This window comes from Clytia hemisphaerica, unplaced genomic scaffold (assembly GCF_902728285.1).
Source record: "Clytia hemisphaerica strain Z4C2 unplaced genomic scaffold, Clytia hemisphaerica genome assembly, whole genome shotgun sequence".
Taxonomy (NCBI): Eukaryota; Metazoa; Cnidaria; class Hydrozoa; order Leptothecata; family Clytiidae; genus Clytia; species Clytia hemisphaerica.
This window is the reverse complement of record NW_027103771.1, coordinates 385,185-405,452: the sequence shown is the minus strand read 5'-3', so window position 1 is coordinate 405,452 and position 20,268 is coordinate 385,185. Positions and strand designations below refer to the sequence as shown.

At 36.0% G+C, this 20,268-nt stretch overlaps 2 protein-coding genes across 2 annotated transcripts in view; one reads left to right on the top strand and one right to left on the bottom strand.

Moving 5' to 3' along the window:
- Nucleotides 1–20,268, top strand: part of LOC136806051 (membrane protein FAM174-like) — a 420,508-nt gene that overhangs the window by 392,325 nt on the left and 7,915 nt on the right. The window lies entirely within an intron of this gene.
- Nucleotides 1,168–19,314, bottom strand: LOC136806033 (transmembrane protein 117-like). Its single transcript, XM_067062609.1, has 5 exons — nucleotides 19,168–19,314; nucleotides 3,266–3,477; nucleotides 2,622–2,979; nucleotides 2,166–2,405; nucleotides 1,168–1,996 (listed from the first exon to the last, which is right to left on the bottom strand). Exons 1-5 carry the CDS (start codon nucleotides 19,192–19,194, stop codon nucleotides 1,256–1,258), a joined length of 1,578 nt encoding a protein of 525 aa, XP_066918710.1. The 5' UTR covers nucleotides 19,195–19,314; the 3' UTR covers nucleotides 1,168–1,255.

Genomic DNA, 20,268 nt, shown 5'->3' with positions numbered 1-20,268 from the left:
TAGTAGATGAATTAAATCCCAAATAAAAATAAAATCAATACCATATGAAAACAATTTAGTAATAAACTATAACAAATAATTCAGGTAAAAAATCAATAAGTTGACATAAACAACACAAATTATATATCAGATCAATTCACTGCGTAAAATTGTAATAAATTGCACTATTTATCATATGAGGAACAAACTTTTGAGCTGAATAAGTAATCAAAATTAATGCTAATAACACGATTACTATACCAAAACTGAGGGCTCACTCAAAAGAATCAATACTAGTGGAAAGGTCTAAGACAAAAACGATTAAAAAAGTTAGTGGACTAAAGGTTATGATGCAAATTTACAAGTAAGCTGAAAATTAGAAATACATTAAAGAAAGAAATTTTGGCAGTGGAATTTAATTTGGCGGATGGCCGAAAAAAAGTTTTCAGCTAGGGAATTTAATTTGGCTGTTAACTTGAAAAATTAAATTTGGCGGATGAAGGACATTTTTGTCCAAAAATCGCCATTAAAAAGAAAAAACCTGTTTTAAAGCCTGAAATAGCACACATTTGGGGAATAAATAGAGCAATTTAAATTTGGCGGATGACAGAAAAATTAAACTTGGCGGGAACTTACCGCCAAATCCAACAAATTTTCTTCTCGCCAAAATTTCTTCCTTTAATGTTATATAGAAAACGATAAATAGTTTTACAAAAATCAAAATTTCATGAAAATGAAGCTTTGGGGTATCAAAAGTTAAAGGGTATTTCTAAAAGTTAGAAAGATTAACTCAACACAAGCTTTATTAAACTTCTTAAATAGGATTGGAATAAAAGTATAACTAAGGAAGTTTTTACAATTTACATTGTAAGTAAAGAATGGGTTTTTCCATTTTATATCCATCCGTACAGGAGGTGGACAAAAATGTCTAAAGGAGTATTTTTTTTCATTTTTCCAGGTTGTAAAAAGTTATTCTAAAATTTCCAGAGGGTAAAAGACTAATTGTGATTTTAGTTCCTCCAGCATCACTTTAAGGTATAGAAATATTTTTCTCAAAGATTCTTTTGCAAATTTTGCTATTTTCCAAAGGGTTACACATGTTATTGAAATAGAAATTTTGTCCACACCCTGTATGAAAATTTAATGGAACAGCCCAATAATATGGAGAAAAAGCCATCACTGAAAAGAGTACTGGTTTCTTGAAGTAAAAATGCCAAGGTGCAAACTAACAATTTTACATGATCATACTTTCTACTCATATGAAAATGAATTTTTCTTAAACCACAGGATTATCCCTTTGGACAGGAGGTGAGCTTGCAGTTGATCCATAATTTGCATGGCCGCTGTCAGCAACATTATCTGTTTCATTTTTCTGTTCATCTTGTATCGATGTTTGTTTTTCATCATTATTAGGATCAAGTTCAATCACCGTTCCATCTGTATGGTCAGGGTCGATTTGTGATATGCGTACACCTGTCACACGCTCACTCAAATTTTGTTGACGTTTCTTCTTTGGTGATTCGAACTGCGAAGTGCCTTCACGACCAAAAATGTAAATCAAAACACCAAACATGAGCAAAACGAGTATGGAAGGGATGAAAGCCAAACCTCTAATGGAAAGTGGCTTACCTCTGAATCTAGAATTGGTTCTAAAATCAGCAGTAATGTAGGTTTGATTAGTTATTGGATCAATGTTGTTCAGTCTCCACTCATAAGAATAAACAGTCTCGTTCTTGTATCGATCCAAACTCCAATCATCCATGACTGAATAGATTTTATCTTCAGGGCCAGTATATTGACCAAAATCAAGGGGGTTGTAAAAAATCTGGTTCTTCCACATATTTAAGTCTAACAACATGACAATAAACAAAATGCCATAGTTGAACCATTTTCCTGTGATATGAATGACCCAGTTTTCTCTCTTCAAACATTTTGGAATGTCAAATTTGATGTGTGCAGTGTTTACACCAGGTAGTTTGACGTCTAAATTTGATTGAAACAATGGGAAATCCCAATCCTAAATTAAAAAAAAAAGAAAAACATATGATTTTATATTATTTTATAAAAGTTGATAAATTCTAGGATCCAAATTTTGGATCAAAAAAAGTAAAACAGCAAAGTGATTTTTTTTGTTATTGCCCGAATCCATAGCAATTTTTTTATCATTAAAAAAAAGCAACACAAACCTGCATCACAATAGTGAAATCCATGACAAGAATAAAGGAGGCTAAGAATGAACGCCCGACTTCATTTGTATAGAAAACATCCCTGTTGAAGGTATCCCAATTCAAAATATCGGTTGATACAATCACAATGACCATCACAGTCAGAACAATAAAGAAAACCCAAAACAAATAAACACGTCTCAAGCCTTCTTTCCACCAGACACGTATTTTGGTTGCCCATTTCACATATTTTTGATTGTCCTAGAACGAAAAAATAAAAATAATTATATCATTCTTACTCGTCTGTATGAAGTTAACTTAAATCAAGAATTGTAATAGTATAATGTAAAAATCATGAGCAAATAATATCTTTTCAATCCAATATCAAGTGCTACAGCGGTTGAAACAATTGAAAAGACATAATCTGATGCTGTATTAAAAGAAGAATAGTGTACAAAGAAAAATAGATTCACAAACCTGAAGCATCATATCAGTGACCATCCAAGATGTCAGAAAATCTCCAAACCAAGTTCCAATTGCTGCTGCTCTCATAAAGACATGGTTCTTAGCTCCAATATATCCTGTTATCTTATATGGTTCCATATCGTCATTAAGTGATAGAAAGCCATTATAAACAAATGATAGAATCACTAGACATATCATGGTAAAAAGAAAGCATATCATCCATGAACCCTGATCATTCGAAAACATGGATAATTTGAAGCAACGTTTTAAAAGGAGATGATGAATAACAAGCTTTCCAACCAAGATACCAATTACAATGGCAGTCAAACATAACAACACTTTTAACAATGAAAATGCATTTGGCGGCCATCTATAAACAGAAAACAGTAGTGTAAAAGCTTAAATAATCCAGATGAAACCAACCTCAATGAGTGTACAAGGAAATGGACTTCAGAAATTTGAATAACTTTTTGCCTTACTCTTTACTCTATAAGATGTTTCTGATGAAGCATAATTATTGATTGATTCTTATTCTTTTAAATTAAACGATAACAAATGTTTCTCACAAAAATAGATATAACTTAAGCCCAATCACTCATACACATGGCAAAAAGTGTACATTTTAAGCAGAGAAACTTAAAATAAAGAAAACTTACTTTGTTACTACAAAGGAGAATGCATTACCAATTATTGGAATTTCGCATTTTGAATAACTATGAGCCACAGGATCTTCAGCATAAATCAGAAAGTTGCAAAAGGTTACAAAGTATGCAACAAATAACCGGAAGTAAGGATACTGGTAATAATGTCGAAACTTTTGTAAACGGCTACTTTGTTGAGCGTAGATCATCAACTTCCCTCCGTCAGTCTGGTAAAGAGAGAAATCAAAAAATAAAATGAATGAATTGAAATATTTAAAAATTTCTGTAGTGAAACATGCGCGAATGTATGCGGTCTCACGCACGCTCTGCAACACAAATATCTACAAAAGTCCATAAAATCTAGCATCGTAGTTTCAGATCTGTTAACTTTACGTGGGGGTGGTTTCTATGCGTGCGTATGTGCTCATAGCTATTTTCTCCATGTACATCAACTAAATCATAGAAACTAGGCTCTTGCTGACATATGTGACTTCCTAAGCGATTTAAAGTACCTGAAAATCAGAACAGACTTGGTGTGGTATTACGACAGGTATATGGTAAAATTTTTATTTTAGATCGGCTTCCAGACCTTCTAGAAATGTAATCTCTAACGGTCCTGACCGCTTCTGGATGTTCGTGGCCGCTCGTTAGACCGGTCCAGGCCACTAGTTAGACCCATTGAGTTTAAAGCCCAAAGGGCTAGAGTTCAATCTTTAACCTTTCTCAGGCAAGAAAAAGTGAAGCCTTGACAGATTGAATCTAGCAATTCCTTTGTATACGATTGATATTTTTTTCGAAATTTAGCTGTAAATTTTAGTTTCAATCTGTCATTTGTGTAAAAACCAGGCGAGCCGCTCAAGGCCGCACAACTTTGGTACGATTTGTCGGCTTCAAATCCTACCAAGGAGATTGACTTTTAGCCCTTTGGGCTTATACTTCATTGGTTAGACCGGCCCAGACCGCTAGTTAGTGATTTTTTAGTAACGATTACATCAAAAAAATGTTGTAAAAGGATGTCGACCGAGCTGGACTCGCAGCGGCCTTTTGGTAAACTTTTACAGACCCTTAAAAGATATTCTAAAGACCGGTCCCATTTTCAGGTACTTTAAATCACTTGGGGAGTCACATATATTCATCTCATTGCACGGGCTGTTAGATAAAATCCCCTTGAGAGAGGAAGACATTCAAAGATGACGTAAATGGTTATAATTACTTTTGTCAGATGCAGCTTTTCTATTCTAGACATATCTATTTTTGTAATATATGAATGACAGAAGAAGTGTGGTTGATAGATGGAGAGAAAACGTCTCGGTAATGATCTAAATGGTCGTTGAAATCTTTTATAAATCTATTCAAAGCGGCTTTTCTTTGATGTACCATCATTGGAAGCAAAAAACATCAATTTATAACTTTATAAGAACAGAAAGAAACTGTTTGGTTGATTTTGAAAAACTTAATTTTGCCGAAAATCCTTGTTAAAATGCGATTCGAAATTGTTTCAACTGATGCAAGACTAAAAGAGTATATTAATTTCATAAGGACACATTTTCGGGCTGGCATTTTGTTAACATTGAGAGTTGCATCACATTATCAATGAAAGTTTCTTATCTTAAAATCTTCACGTCCAAGTAGGCAGCGGTTTTCATACTCTGACAAAATGTTCCTAATCGTAACACGTAATTCTTTTTTAAATCTATCGATGGCTTTATGGGCAGCTTCCCCTAGAAGTTTGGAGTATTGTGCTTATTATATAAAGTTTTTTTCAATTTTTCATGACATGACATTTTTATTTCAATATGCTTGTTAAAAATGTAATGTCTTTTCATTCATCTTAAATATTCACACGTGAGTATACCCAAAATTAATCATCTTATTCCCAAAGCAACCAAACAGCTGTTTGCTCCCGATGATAAGTCAGAATAGAACAAAAGGCATTGACTCTCCATCTATTTTTATTACCTCTATGGAAGTATCAAAACAAATTTGTCGTCAAAATGATTTAACAGTAAGTAAAAATACAGTCAATATATCAATCCCATGTTTCGACCAACAGTCCCAAGTTAGACCAGTTGACGGTACCCCTCATAATGAAGAATAGATTGGCAGTAGCACAATAATTTTCTAGCATGACATCAACTATACTGCAAATTACATCACTTTTCAGCTCATGAGCTATAAAATATCTAGCGTGAGCCTTATCTCCAGGATGGATAATCCATATTTTGATCATTATTATGATCCTTAGCTATATTTCAAAGCTGATGATCCAAAATCACGATTCAAAATGTTATGAACCACTACCCAAAATCTTACAGGTCACAAGCAAAATTTTCATAAATCATGATCGTGATCCGAGATAACGAGATAACCATTATTCATGGTATAAGACAAGCTCCATATACAGCCTGATATAAATAAGGGGAGCAATCCAAACTCAAACTTGCCACGAAAAAGATTGGTGGGAGAATTCGTTTATGAACGAATAACATAACATTTCTGCCATGGCAATAAAACTCTCCAGATATTGAACAAAATTTCATTGTTCTTTTGTCAGCCATCTTTCGTTACAGCTCGCATAGCTCCTAATCTTATATTGAAAAATAATAGATAATTTACTAACTTTTTCAGGTAAATTCCTCTCTCTACAAATTATAATAGCAGCAAAATTTCAAAGGCTGTGTCAATCATTAAACAAAGGGAGCCTGAGTAATTGTAGGGTAGATTGTTGACTACCATTTTTTGCATGATGCCAAAAAATTCAAAGTGTAGTATTTTTTTGTGAAAATTTAATCTATTGGAAGACATTTTGCGCAATTTTTAACCTCCTAGATAAAAAATCCAGCATTCCCCAGGGGGGTCTTTGATTTGCACTAAAGCAAAACATGAGTAAAACTTGCATTTTTTGCCCATTTTAAGACTATGAAAGCCCAGTAAAGGGTCAAAATGGTTTCTAAATGGTGTCTTGTACTAATATTCAACATAAAAAGACAAAATAACCCCAGCGAGATTGCTCATGTTTCAATTTCAGGCTAAAAAGGCTGATTTTCTCCGATTCTGGGTAGCAAAATGCATGAAAGCAGCATTTTTGAGGACCCATAACTTTTAAACTTTTTAAGGTACACACTTGAAATTTTCAGCAATGAAACATTTCAGAGAAAGCTCCAGGAAAAATCAATCTTGAGTTTTCAAAAATTTCCTATAAATCCATTGGCGCCCAAGAAATTTAGTTTTCGTGCTAATAAATGCCAATTATTTCAAGCTAAAACTTGCAATTATGGCAGTGCATTTCCAAGTAAAACGCAATATTTAGAGCTAAACTCTAATTTTCTCAGGTTAAAATCACAAAAGTGTTTTTAAATAGGGTCCTGAAATCTTTTGGTGTTGAAAGTATTTAGGAAATACTCTGGGAAAACCAAAACGGTTTGGGTCAGAAATTTTCCAAAGTCTGCCATTATGGAATTGTATTTCATTCTAAAACACAATGTATTGAGTAAGCTTGAGTGTTCTTCCTAAAGAAATAAAATTCACAATGGCAGACTTTGGCATATATATGTCCATTGTGAACCGCTGTGATTTTCCTTGAGTGTTCCCCAGAATACTTTAATTAAACACCAAAAGATTTCAGGACCTTGCTATTTGAAACCACTTTTGAGATTTTAGCCTGAAAAAATTAGACTTTAACTCTAAATATCACGTTTAAGTGGAAATGCAATACCATAATGGCAGACTTTGGCAAATTTCTAACCCAAACCATTTTGGTTCTCCCAGAGTATATCCAGAATACTTTCAACATCAAAAAATTTCAGGACCCTATTTGAAACCATTTTTGAGATTTTAGCCTGAGAAAATTAGAATTTAACTCTAGATATCGCGTTTTAAGTGGAAATGCAATTCCATAATGGCAGACTATAGTTTGGACCCCCCCCCCTTTCTTAAGGTGCGGTGGGGGATGACACCTTCCAAAAAAGTGAAGAAGGGGGGATCAGAAATTTTCATCAAAAAGGGGGAGATAGCAAGGAGGGGGATCGTTTAAGAAGCAGGGGTTTACATATATTTTAGATTATTTTCCAGCACTGTTATGAAATTTGGTCTGCATGAAAGGAAGTTCTTTATATTTTCACTAAAAAGTGGTATTACATTTGCCAGACTTAATTTTTCTTTACTGTTTCCCTTCCCATTTTAACTATAAAAAATTTAGCCCAAAACCCTTGGGGGATAGGCATTTTTAAAGGTTGGTGGGATGCCAAGAAGAGGGGGGATTATTTAAGAAGGGGGGATCAGACTCCTTTCTGCAGACTTTGGCAAATTTCTAACCCAAACCATTGATTCTCTCAGAGTTTTTCCAGAATACTTTCAACACCCAAAGATTTCAGGGCACCATTTGAAACCATTTTTGAGATTTTTCCCCTGAGAAAATCAGACTTTAACTCTAAATATCGCGTTTTTGTGGGAAATGCAATAAGTAAGTCTGCGACCGCAGTCGGAGGCGACCCGAAGGCTCCTCTTTCGATAGCTATCTACCCGAAGGTAGGGGAGGGCGCCACTCTTTCTCCCTGGATTTCTCCACTTACCCTTGATACTTCTCTTAGTTGCTGAGCATCAAGCAGAGAGACATCAAGTACCATTTTGGGAATCTTTGGTATGACCCGGCTGGGGGTTGAACCCACAACCTTGCGAACCGTAGCCGGATGCTCTACCACTGTACTACCATAATGGCAGACTTTGGCAGACTTTGGCAAACTTCTAACCCAAATCATTTTGGTTCTCCAAGAGTATTTCCAGAATACTTTCAACATCAAAAGATTTCAGGACACCATTTGAAACCATTTTTGAGATTTTAGCCTGAGAAAACCAAGTTTCAGCTTGAAATATTGGCATTTAGCATGAAAACTCAATTTCTAGGGCGCCATTATGGATTTATAGGAAATTCCTGGAGCTTTCTCTGAAGTGTTTCATTGCGGAAAATTTCAAGTGGGGGGGGGTCTTGCAGTTACTCCTTGACACTATGTGGAGTAACTGCAATTTTGGACATTTTCTACAGACACCACCACCCTTGCAGTTATTCCATAGTGTACTAACTGATTTTACCCTCAAAATTGGTGTATACCACCCCCAAAAATGCCAAATTTGGCAATTGTTTCACTGAATTCCTCATGTTTGATACCATTTTACTGGGTAACGGTTACTGGTTACTCTTAACGACCGTTCAAATGTTAAATATCTCAATCATTTTCCAAGTTTGTTAAAATATCTTTCATGCCTTGATTGAAGAAAAAATTTTGTGATTTTTTTTTACTTTTGAAAAAAATGTTTTGAATTTTTTTGCTTCTGGAATTTTTAAAAACCTAAAATTTTAAGTGAAAAATTGAAAAATGTGCTCACTTAGTACACCATATCCTACCAAAATCGACAATTTTGGGCTTAAGCACCACCCATGTTGCAGTTAGTCCACTGGTGGAGTAACTGTTTTCCCAAAATTTGGTTTATATACCACCACGGTAGTAATTGTCATAGTGTTTATATAATAACTGTATGACCCCCCCTGTTTTGACCCTTTTTTGGCCTTTTATAGTCTTAAAATGGGCAAAAAATTTTTACTCATTTTTGGCTTTAGTGCGAATCAAAGACCCCCTGGGGAATGCTGGATTCTTGACCTAGGAGGTTAAAAATTGCGCAAAATGTCTTACAATAGATTAAATTTTCCAAAAAAAATACTACACTTTGGATTTTTTGACTTTGCCATTTTTGACAATCTACCCTAGATAGAAATTAGTCCATTTGTGTTTGATTCGCAAAACAAATGTGGTAAAAAAGAAACAAGGGTTTCAAGAGTGGAAATATTGCACCTCAAGGGTCCCCAAAATGATAAATAATTTTCCAAGGGTTTCAAGGAAATTTTCAAAGGAAAGAAAAAAATCAAGGGTGTTTCAAAGGTTTTAAGAAATTCAAGGGTCCCTGGCCACCATGCAAATGGTCATGATTAGAACTTGAAATGATTAGTAGAAAAGGTAACTTTTTTACACAATTTCCTAATTTGGAAAAACTTTGCTAATAACTAGGGCCTCGGTCACCAAAAAGTTGTGTTTGCGTCTTCTGATTGACTCATTTCTAACCTAAAAATGCAACCCTTTTCTAGTTGGAAAGTTGGAAAGTTTGTCAGATTTTTTAGCAATATTATTCAAAGAATTTAGTAGATTCAGCGTAGCCAGCATTTTGATCATTGAGTGTTTTTAACAGCCAATTCGATTGACTTCCAAATTTGCCATACTCACCAACTTTGCCAAATCTACAATTTTAAAAGATCATAGCTTCATGGCAAACTTGTAAATTGCTACGCCGCCATTATGATTTCCGTTTTGTGATGCTTAGTCAGCAGTTTTCTGTCAGCGTTTGTAAAGCGAACGATTTTTTAACCAAACAAATTGCCGATCGGCATTGTTTTGCTTTAGCATTGGAAGGTCTTCTATTTTTCAAAATCTTTGGCAAAAGTGGCAAAATTGAAGCGAAAAGAACACAGGTCTCGTTATGTCTCGTGGGAACAGTGTTTTGTATGGAGACGTATGGAGGTAAGTTCCAAAGATTCACCACATCTTTTTTATTTGGCACTCAAATTTTGCCACATTTGCCAAACATTTTGTCAACCGAATGCAAAATAATTGGCAATCAGGGCAAAAATGGCATATTTTGAAGTCAATTGAATTGGCTGTAAGATTTTTATCTGCAATTTTTCAAAGATTTTTTACATTAAAAAAGCGCTACGCAACTGCTTTTGGCTCGGTCACAATATGCAAAATAATCACATTGCAGCTCGATCGCGCGCTCGATGTAACTTGTCGTCTGAATAAACCTATGCTTAGAGGGAATTTTTCTGATGATTTTAGCACTGCTGTAATCCTATATCCAGGAGCACATTTTTCCGATGATTTAAGATGCCGACCGACCGACCGACCGACCAGTCACATTTTGGGGCTGGAAATAACGCAAACACAACTTATTGGTGACTCAGGCCTTGGCAAAAACTCCTGACTGGACTTCCAGACATTTCCAAACTTTTACCGACAACTGCTCTAACTTGGGACTATCTGACAAAACATGGGATGGCAATTAGGCCACCATTTCACCAAACTTCCAAAGTAATTTGATTTGAGTTTTAATGAACGGCGTATTTAAAAAAATACACGATTTCTCTTTTGCACCAAGTAGGCTTTTAAATCGAAATATAAAAAAAATCTGTAAGTGGAACACACGCAAGTGTCTGTGCACTGTAAGAGGAGCGAAGACTGAAGTATGATTGATAAACTTGGTAGAGTTATGAAAACAAATTTGTTGTCAAAGAGATTTAACAGTAATTGAAAATACAGACCAAATATCAACCAGTCCCATGTTTCGACCAATTGTCCTAAGTTAGAGCAGTTGACGGTACCAAATTCCAGTCATTTTTGGCAGACTTTGGCAGACATAAGAACCCTGTTATCAAAAAGATCCTGCATAGATTCAGAAAAGGTGCTGCGAAGAAACAAAACCCCTGCCAAGAATTTGTTTAGAATTTGTTTTAGACATGATCATGGTCCGGCCAAGATTTTGCTCTCTGCTCCTCAAAATAAACAAGGCACTGTTAAGGAAAATACCTTGATGAGCAGAAAATGCCACCTTGTCATCAACATCAAACCCAATTAATATTGCTATAAAAGCAGCAAACATATACTGCCAACTGCTCTAACTTAGGACTATCTGACAAAACATGGGACGGCAATTCAGCCACCATTTCACGGAACCTCTAAAGTCATTTGATTTGAGTTAATAAACAGCGTATTAAAAATACACAATTTCTTTTTCGCACCGAGTAGGCTTTAATTCGAAATATGAAAAAAATCCGCAGTGGAACACATGTGAGTGTCTGTGCACTCTATCTAAGAGGAACGAAGAAGTATGATTGATAAACTTGGTGGAGTTATCAAAACAAATTTGTTGTCAAAGAGATTTAAACAGTAGTGAAAATACAGGCCACATATCAACCAGTCCCATGTTTTGACCAATAATCGTCCCAAGTTAGACATGTTATAGTTCTAAAGCTCTAAAACAGCATCTCATAACATGAAAACCAGAATATGATTCTTCAATGCACAATGGGAATAAATAAAGTGCACTTACAAACATCAATTTTTCAGATCTAACAAAATTAATAACCGCACTGTCATCATTGACAATAAAACAAACAATTTTCTGTCAAGAACCTTGTAAACATTTCAATAACTTCCATTGAAATGATCTATCTCAGCTCAGTCTACCATTTTAGGTCCAAGGATTGAGCCGAGAACGCTCATAGAACGCCCGCAGAACGCCCATGAGCTTCTGCGCAGGTGAAAAACTTCAATCTGTCAATCATTTTCTCAAGCGAAGAGTATGCGAAGCAATTCTAGCTTTACGATAGTGCCGCGACTCATCAATGGATAGTATTCAATTATCATTATCCCTTAATTTTCATTCCTAAAACTTTTGCGAGAAAAAGGAAAAATAGAAAAGTTGTATTTTTACTGCTCTATTCACATACTGAATTTGAAAGATCTTCTATGTGACGTTTTTTCGCAAACTTCAAAAAACCTTAGCAGGACTTTGGCATAAGTGCTTGCGTGCTTGAGTCTGCATTTTATACACCTGACTAAGATTAAGTAAGGGGAGAGGGTCTGGTACAGTCCTGTACGGGTGCCGATATAACCCCCATAGCGCTGTTTCTTCAACTTTTCAGGACTTTGGACCCCTTTTTTCGGAATCTTCAAGGGGGTCAGTCGAAATTTCAAAATCATTTTCAAAATGTCAAACCAAGTTTAATGAAAAGCCCTTATTCTCAGAAAAAAATGAGGGGTCGCTTATCTTTCAACCTTTAAGTAGTTTTTCAGATATTCCATTTTGAAGTTCCAATTTTTTGCAGATTTCTGTACAAAAACCTCCTGCCATCTTGTAACATTCCACGGCACTGAAATCGAAAGTGTTTTACAAAAAAATCTGCACGGGAAGTTTGGGGCGAGAGTGTTTTTTAGTAGTGCAAGCCATAGAAACGTGGGGTCACTATACCATTAACTTGCCTTACAATGGAGCAGATATAGATACACAAAAGATAATTGCACAGTATGAAAGAGGAAGGTCTAAGCTCTTTGCTGTTACCTTACACCACATAAAAAGTCAACGGATTACTTGAAAATTTTTGGATGTACATTTTTTATTCAAATTTGCTCAAAGACAACGTGGGAACCCCCCTGATTGCAAGATTTAAAAAGGAAGATTGATCTACCATCTTTCAAGCTCAAAAAACCGTTTGTTATGGGACCGATTTGCTCCATTGTAATCTTGACAATAGTAACCATGGTTTTTCGAAATTTAGGTGCCGTGATCTTGTTCACAACAATCAGGGCTACGCTAGCTCTGAAAATCGAGGATTGAGAATGAATGAAAAATGTTCAAGACTTCTGGTTTTTTGCAATGCAAAGGTAAATAAATTCTTTTATACTATAAAGAAAAGAACATGTAGATATGTTACTTTATCATTTAGATATTAAATTCTGAATTTCATTTTTATACATTTTTCCTTGCCGCGTCTTTTTTCCCTCGAGAAAATATGTGACTTCCGACCACTCTACCCTAGTGCAAGAGCACAATGCGCTACCATTAGGCTGACTTCTTGTGATATAGTTAAAAATTATAAGGGTGTTATCCCTTATGGTCAGACAAGACCTACATTAAGAATATTTCACCCTCAATTTTGGCACTTTCTTAGAATACTTGACCCTCATCCAAAGTACGCTATTTATAAAAAAAGCGTTTAATTCTTAGAGCATTTAGAAGATTTTACCACCAATTGTTTACTGTAAAACGGCTGATGCAATAACGCCAACGCGCTTTATGATGAAATCATAATGAAATTATATAGGGCATCCCGATGCACACATATCACTGTAACAGGACCCTGTTGACGCACCAGACTTACAGTATAGACCTAACTCTTCCTACAAAAATTACGGGAAACACATGTTTGGACTTTGTACCCTATGCTGCACTCAAGCACTTAAGCCAAAGTCCCGCAAAGGCGGGACAAAAATCAGTTTTTTGAAGTTTGCAGAAAAACGCCACAAAGAGATCTTTCAAATTCAGGCTGAATAGAGCAGTAAAAAAACAACTTTCTATTTTTCCTTTTTTTGCAAAAGTTCTAGGAATGAAATAAAGGGATAATCGGGATAATGATAATTGAATACTATCATTGATGACCCCGGCCTATCGTAAAGCTAGACTCGCTTCGCGTACTCTACGCTTGAGAAATGATTGACAGATTGAGTTTGTCCCCGCGTAGAGTTCGCGAAGCGTTCTCGGCTCATCCTCGGACCGCACTAAAATGTTTGACTGAGCGATAGATCATTCGATGGAATTTGTTGGAATGTTTACAAGGCTCTTGACAGAAAATCGTTTGTTTTATTTGTCAATGATGACAGTGCGGTTATAATTTTATTAGATCTGACAAATTGATGTTTGTAAGTGCATTTATAGTTTTGATTCCCATTGATTGAGTTAATCATTCTGGTTTTCATGTTTTAGATGCTGTTTTAGAGCTTAGGTATAACTGACTTAACGACCAACCGGAACCCGTGGAAATGTTGTAAAATGAGAATTTGTTTACCACCCATCTCTACACTGGTAGGACTTAAAAAGAAGTGGATGTCCGGTGTCGGAGAAGGATATTTTTTTCCACCGGACAATCAAACACTGGACAGACCAGTCGTGCGTCCGGTAGCCTGGGTATCAGACTCAAAATTCAGAAAAAAAAACTCTTCCTCAACCTACAAAGTTTCTAAAATTTTAGAGTTGGCAACTAAAAAAGTCTGATACAGTTTTGAATGGACAGACTGTGAGTAACCCCTTGTTGACAGAATCTCAAACTTTGTAAACCCAGGCCGACACACCTTAATTACTTAAAATAAAACCTCTTTTACAAAATCAATAACTTTCAAAACCACTCTAAGTACATCAAAGCATCAGCCACATTCATAAAGGCTCTTTCCAGCGCCATTTTGTTTAGAAAATGAATGTTTTTCTTTTTCATTTGTTTATCTTTTTTTTTTCAAGGTCAGCTTTTTCCATAAATTATGCGCACGCATCGAAAAATATAAAAAACCCCGCGAAAATTCTTCTCAGTGACTGGGCGCGTACTGACCAATTAGAGACACTCGCATATGCAGGTACCGGATATCCCAGCAGACGAGTTACTTCGACCAGACGTAAACCTGAGACAAAAAATAAAAAACTAAACGGTGAAATATTTACGGTTGGCCTCCCAGGCTTCCGGGTTTCTTAATTTTTTTGTTTCATAAATGTCTGGCGTCCAAAATTACCTGTATGCAACACCAGACTGACACCGGACCGACCGGCCTTGCGAAAGGATACTTTTTGCCACCGGACAAATACACTGGCAGTCAGGACCTCTTTTGGTTTTTTAACATTAGTTCGGATAGAATAAAACATACCTGATCAAACACAACCAACTTCTGTCTGCGTTTACTCTTTCCTTCACACAACTTTCGTTTTGGTTAGTTTTAAAATCCACAAGTAAGAACCTTTAGCTTTATCTGAATTCTGGTTGAACCTTCTATCAGGTTTCCTTCCGTACATTTTTTATCCCGTGGTGAACCGGTTCCCCGATTTCCCGATAATTAAAAAGGAACTTTCCTGTGGGCGCGATTGGGCGTACCGCCATCGCGAAACTATTTTCGTGAAAAATTACCGTATTCTAACTCGCTAATATAATCTAGATAGGAAACAAATATTAAATTTGATTTTTTTTTGCTCGTATTTCTAAATTTCAAGATAAAAAGTATGGCGCGCCAAAAGGCTTTTTAATACCAACTTTTTTTTTTTATACCAACTTTTTTTTTTGGTACCAACTTTTTTTTTTTGGTACCAAACTTTTTTTTTTGTACCACCTTTTTTTTGTTTTTTTTTTTGATACTTTTTTTTTTTTTTTTTATCCACTTTTTTTTTTTTGGTAGCAACTTTTTTTTTTGATACCAAATTTTTTTTTTTGATACCAAATTTTTTTTTGATACAATAACCAAACTTTTTTTTTTTATACAACTTTTTTTTTTATACCAACTTTTTTTTTTTACCAACTTTTTTTTTGATATCAATGTTTTGTACAATACCAAATTTAGCCTCGATGTTTAATTGTTCAAGTGTAGAAGGGCCCTTAATTTTTTTTCCGGGGAAATAAAGTCGGGCGAAACCAACCTCGTCCCCGTGTATCCTAGGCTTTATTTACGCTACTGATTGACGCCAGAGAATATTATCTAGCGCTATCAGTAAGCATCAAAAAGCTAATGATACGCAGGGAACGAGGTTGGGGCGAAACCTGATAACTGGAATAAGTTAAGGCAAGACACGGGAGAAGATAGACTAGGTATTAGTCGGTTTTTATAAAATATAGCTAGGAAGATAACCACGGATCGAAAATCGTTAAATTTTCTTCCCCCGGGGGGGGGGGGGGGGTACTACCCTTGTCGACCGACGGGGGTGCTCCGCTGAGGTTCGAAAAATGGACCCTACGTGGGACTCGAAATTTGCGAAAAAAGTGACCCTGAAAGGGACTGAAATTCCAAAATTTTCTACTTTTTCCCCAAATTTTCCAAAAAAAGGCACCCTACGAGGGACTGATTTTTCTATTCTGGTGTTTTTGCGACCCTACCTGGGACTCGTGGAGGTTGAATAGAGGGTCCTACACCAGAATAGAAAAATCAGTCCCTCGTAGGGTGCCTTTTTTTGGAAAATTTGGGGAAAAAGTAGAAAATTTTGGAATTTCAGTCCCTTTCAGGGTCACTTTTTTCGCAAATTTCGAGTCCCACGTAGGGTCCATTTTTCGAACCTCAGCGGAGCACCCCTACAAAAATCACCTCACAAAGATTTCAACAACCATGGTTTAACAGAGCCTGCAAAAAAGCAGTTCGTAAAAAGAAACGATCTTACCGCAAATATAAAGTGTCAAAGGACCCTACTGATTGAAAATATTATATAAAATGTGAGAAAGAAGCAAATAAAACATGTGAAAAGGTAAAAAATGACTATATAAAACGAAGTATCATGAATGATGATGGCAAAAAAAACAAAAAACTTTTCAGCTACATCAAATCAAAAAGGAACGACGTTATTGGAGTTTCTCCTCTTGTGGACGCAGATAACATCACACATATAAATGACAACGACATAGCTGAAATATTAAATCAACAGTTTGCAAGTGTCTTCTCTAAAGACGACGGCTTATTACCTGAAATCAAAGGTCCTAAAGGATCAAACATCAAAGACATTGTTTTCACCAGAAACGGCATCCATAAATTGCTATCGAATATCAATCCTAAGAAAGCTTGTGGTCCCGACAATGTCTCAGCAAGGATTCTCCATGTATGTGCAGACATTTTACCTGACATCCTTGTTTTACTTTTCACGGCATCACTCGAACAAGGAGCCATTCCAAACGACTGGCGACATGCATTAGTGACTCCAATTTACAAAGGCGGGAATAAAGACCGATCAAAAGCTGAGAACTATAGGCCGATCAGCCTAACATCGATCACTTGCAAGCTTATGGAGCACATAATCCACAGCAATATAATGACTCATTTTGATCAGGACCACACACTTTCTGATACACAACATGGCTTTAGAAAATTTCGATCATGCGAGACGCAGCTAATTCAAACCATAAATACGCTGGCGCAATCTTTGAACAATCGCGAACAAACAGACTCCATTTTGTTGGATTTTAGTAAAGCCTTCGACAAGGTTTGTCACAGAAAACTTTTATTGAAACTTGAACATTATGGCATCCATGGAACCTTGCTTAAATGGATAGCGGATTTTCTGAACAATCGTAGTCAATGTGTAGCTTAAGAGGAACTCTGGTCAAAGCGGATAGCGGTCACTTCAGGTGTCCCTCAAGGCTCAGTTCTTGGTCCCCTCTTGTTTCTTGTTTATATAAACGATATGCCCTTGCATGTTGATTCAAATATTGCTTTGTTTGCTGACGATTCCTACTTATTCAAAGTAATCAAATGCCTAAATGATGCATATTCATTACAAGCAGACCTTGACAAGTTAGTGGAGTGGGAAAAGCAATGGTCAATGGAGTTCCACCCGGGGAAATGCTATGTACTTCGCATAACAAACAAACATAAAATTATTGACCACACCTATACAATCCATGGTCAAAACTTGAAGGCAGTTGATAAAGCGAAATACCTTGGAGTAACCATTTCCAAGAATCTCTCTTGGAAACATCATGTTTCAGTCATCACTGCTAAGGCAAATTCCACCAGGATATTTCTTCAAAGGAATCTTCAAATGACAGACACAGAAACTCGTCTCGTTTGCTATAAGACATACATCAGACCCCTAGTAGAATATGCATCTTCAATATGGGACTCACCTGGGAAATTGAATATAACATCGCAGTTAGAAAGCGTCCAACGAAAATCCATCCGTTGGATTTACAATAGGTGGGACAGGGAATGTTCACCCACTTCGTTATTGAAAGATGCTGATTTGGATATACTTGAAAATCGTCGCAAAATCAATCGCCTCAAACTTTTTCACAACATCATGTCTGGTTCAAAACACGTAGACAAATCAATCCTCCCCACGAGACAGCGTTGTAAAAACGTAAAATATAAACAATTACTGGGCTCAATCCAGTCATACACAATGTCTTTTTTCCCAAATGTGGTTCAACTATGGAACAGCCTTCCAAAAGAAGCAACATCTATTGAAGATACTGTTGTTTTCATTGATAAAATTAGTTGTCTGAACTTAGATTTCTAGTAAACCATTGACTCCATTTATGCTAATTTTATCCCTTATCTTCAGTCCTAAATCTGTGGATCTAATTTTGAATTATTTTTGTCAACACCTATCCAAAATCTAGAACTCAAAGCTTGAAATAATTTGGAATCTCTCTACTCACTAAGCTTTATATACCTTTTAAGATGTTTTTATATTTATTTTTAGTAAATAAATCTTGTTTTTATATGCAATTCTTAATTCTAAGTTTATTTTTTTTAAGCCAGATACATATATTTTTTATCACTATTTATTTACCTTATATTTATATTCTTTTCTAGATAATATTTGTGAGAATAGGTTTTGTAACCTCCTGTAAATTATCGAATAGAAATAGAAATGATGTCATAATCAATGCCGTGCATATTTTGTCAGCGCCGTGCATATTTTGTCAACATCCTTTTCATTGGATAAATACCACTAAAATATACAAGATAAGTAAACATAAATTTATCGCCTGCAAGCACGGCTCAGCTAAGCGTACCTCTCTTATTCATTATCTAAGAATTGAAGCGGGCAAAGATTACCGCGCGGCTGATAGCGGACGAAGGTTTTTTTGAAGATATTTTCAGTTATAATCCAAGGTAGAACAAACTAAACATAGAAAGGGGGTATTTTTTAGTGCTTTTTACGATGATCGCTATTTTTTTTGAATTCTATGTTTAGATTTTTCTACCCAGCCCCGTTGCTATGTACGCGCGCCCTGTTGCTAAGACCTTTGCTTGAAATCGAAAGCGAAACCAAGATTATTTAGCGCACACTGCCGTTTGCGTAATGTCGATAAAGTGAAATGAGGTCCTGACTGACTGGGCAGTCCGGTGCGTCGGCAGGGTCCTATTGCTGTAACCTGGCTGACTGGTTGTCCGAGAATAAAATCGGGGAAAAAATCTTTGACGGTGGGTGCCAAAGGGTAGGTCAAGGGTAGGCCATATGGCCCGGGCCAGAGGAGGGCAGGGAGGTGGGCCAGGTTTTGTTCAAACCCTGCCCTGGACCCCCCACAATGCCGTTTTTACTGTAGATAATTGTGAAAGATTTAGACAAATACTTACTTCATCATTACCAGCATTGTCCTCCATGTTGACTTAAAATGGTAAATCACACTTCGACATGAATAATAGAAGGTTTGGAGTAAGATAAGATTTGCAAATTTTGTCCATCCCACCTTGAAACTTTTCGGAGTTCCGGTTAAAATGCATATCCGGATGTTCTAGCTAAAGATCTAAGTAATTTTTCTCCTTGAGGTTGTCGAGAAATCGGAAGCAAATTCTCTTTGAGAAAATTATAATTTGAAAGAAAAAGCGTTTTAACTTTTAAGCTATACATCAGTATAGCTCAGAAGGTTTCCAACTTTTCTCCTTCGATATGATTATAAACTGATAAAGTCGGTCAAGTAAAAAGATCAATTTTCTGCTTTCAGCTGTTTTTTAATATTCATTTTAACTTTCACCATATTTATCACTAATGACCATAACTATTTGATACAATGGTAGAAGACCCCATTTGTTTTGTACCAAGCTCTGGGGGGCAAATAGAATGTATGCTGTACTCTGTATATATAGTAATTTTTCTTTTTTTTTTTTTCTATTTTTTTTTTAAACTTTCGTTTTTACATATTTTGATATTTTATCGATAGCTTGTTGTTGTTGATCGATTTTATCGAAAACTGTACATTCTTTATCGATAGGCTGCTTTGAATCAATAACAATAAAGGAAGGAGTGTTATCAATAATTCTATCACTATATTTGTGCCTTCTGCTTGACATCTTGAGACTTGAACAGCTCCATTCAAGAATGAAGAAGAACACGTCATCCGATGCTTCGACATTTCCTTGACCTTGAGAATGTTCAGGCTGTTTGTTTGGAGCTTGCCTAAGGGTGAAATAGTGGGGTGTTCCAGGTGTATGTAAGTTAATTAAGAACAAGTCTAGGGTGACTCCAAGGTATTTAACTTTGTCCTTATTTTTGATCAAACGTTGCTATGTCAGAAAAACAGAAAAATAGCGAGAACTTTGCTTCAGGGTGTCATTTTTCCCGTAGGCGTGGGCAAGGTGCTCAAATTTAAGACCATTCAGTTGCATGTTGTTGTTTTCTGTCCTATAGACAGTGTGTCTAGATCATTTTGTAGATGATAAACATCCTCTCCGGTTTGG

Coding starts and splice junctions, on each gene's coding strand:
- LOC136806033 (XM_067062609.1), bottom strand. CDS start 19,194: ATGGAGGACAATGCTGGTAATGATGAA. Junction 2,980..3,265: donor TTCTCCTTTGTAGTAACAAA/GTAAGTTTTCTT, acceptor TTCTGTTTATAG/ATGGCCGCCAAATGCATTTT. Junction 2,406..2,621: donor TCACTGATATGATGCTTCAG/GTTTGTGAATCT, acceptor TTTTCGTTCTAG/GACAATCAAAAATATGTGAA.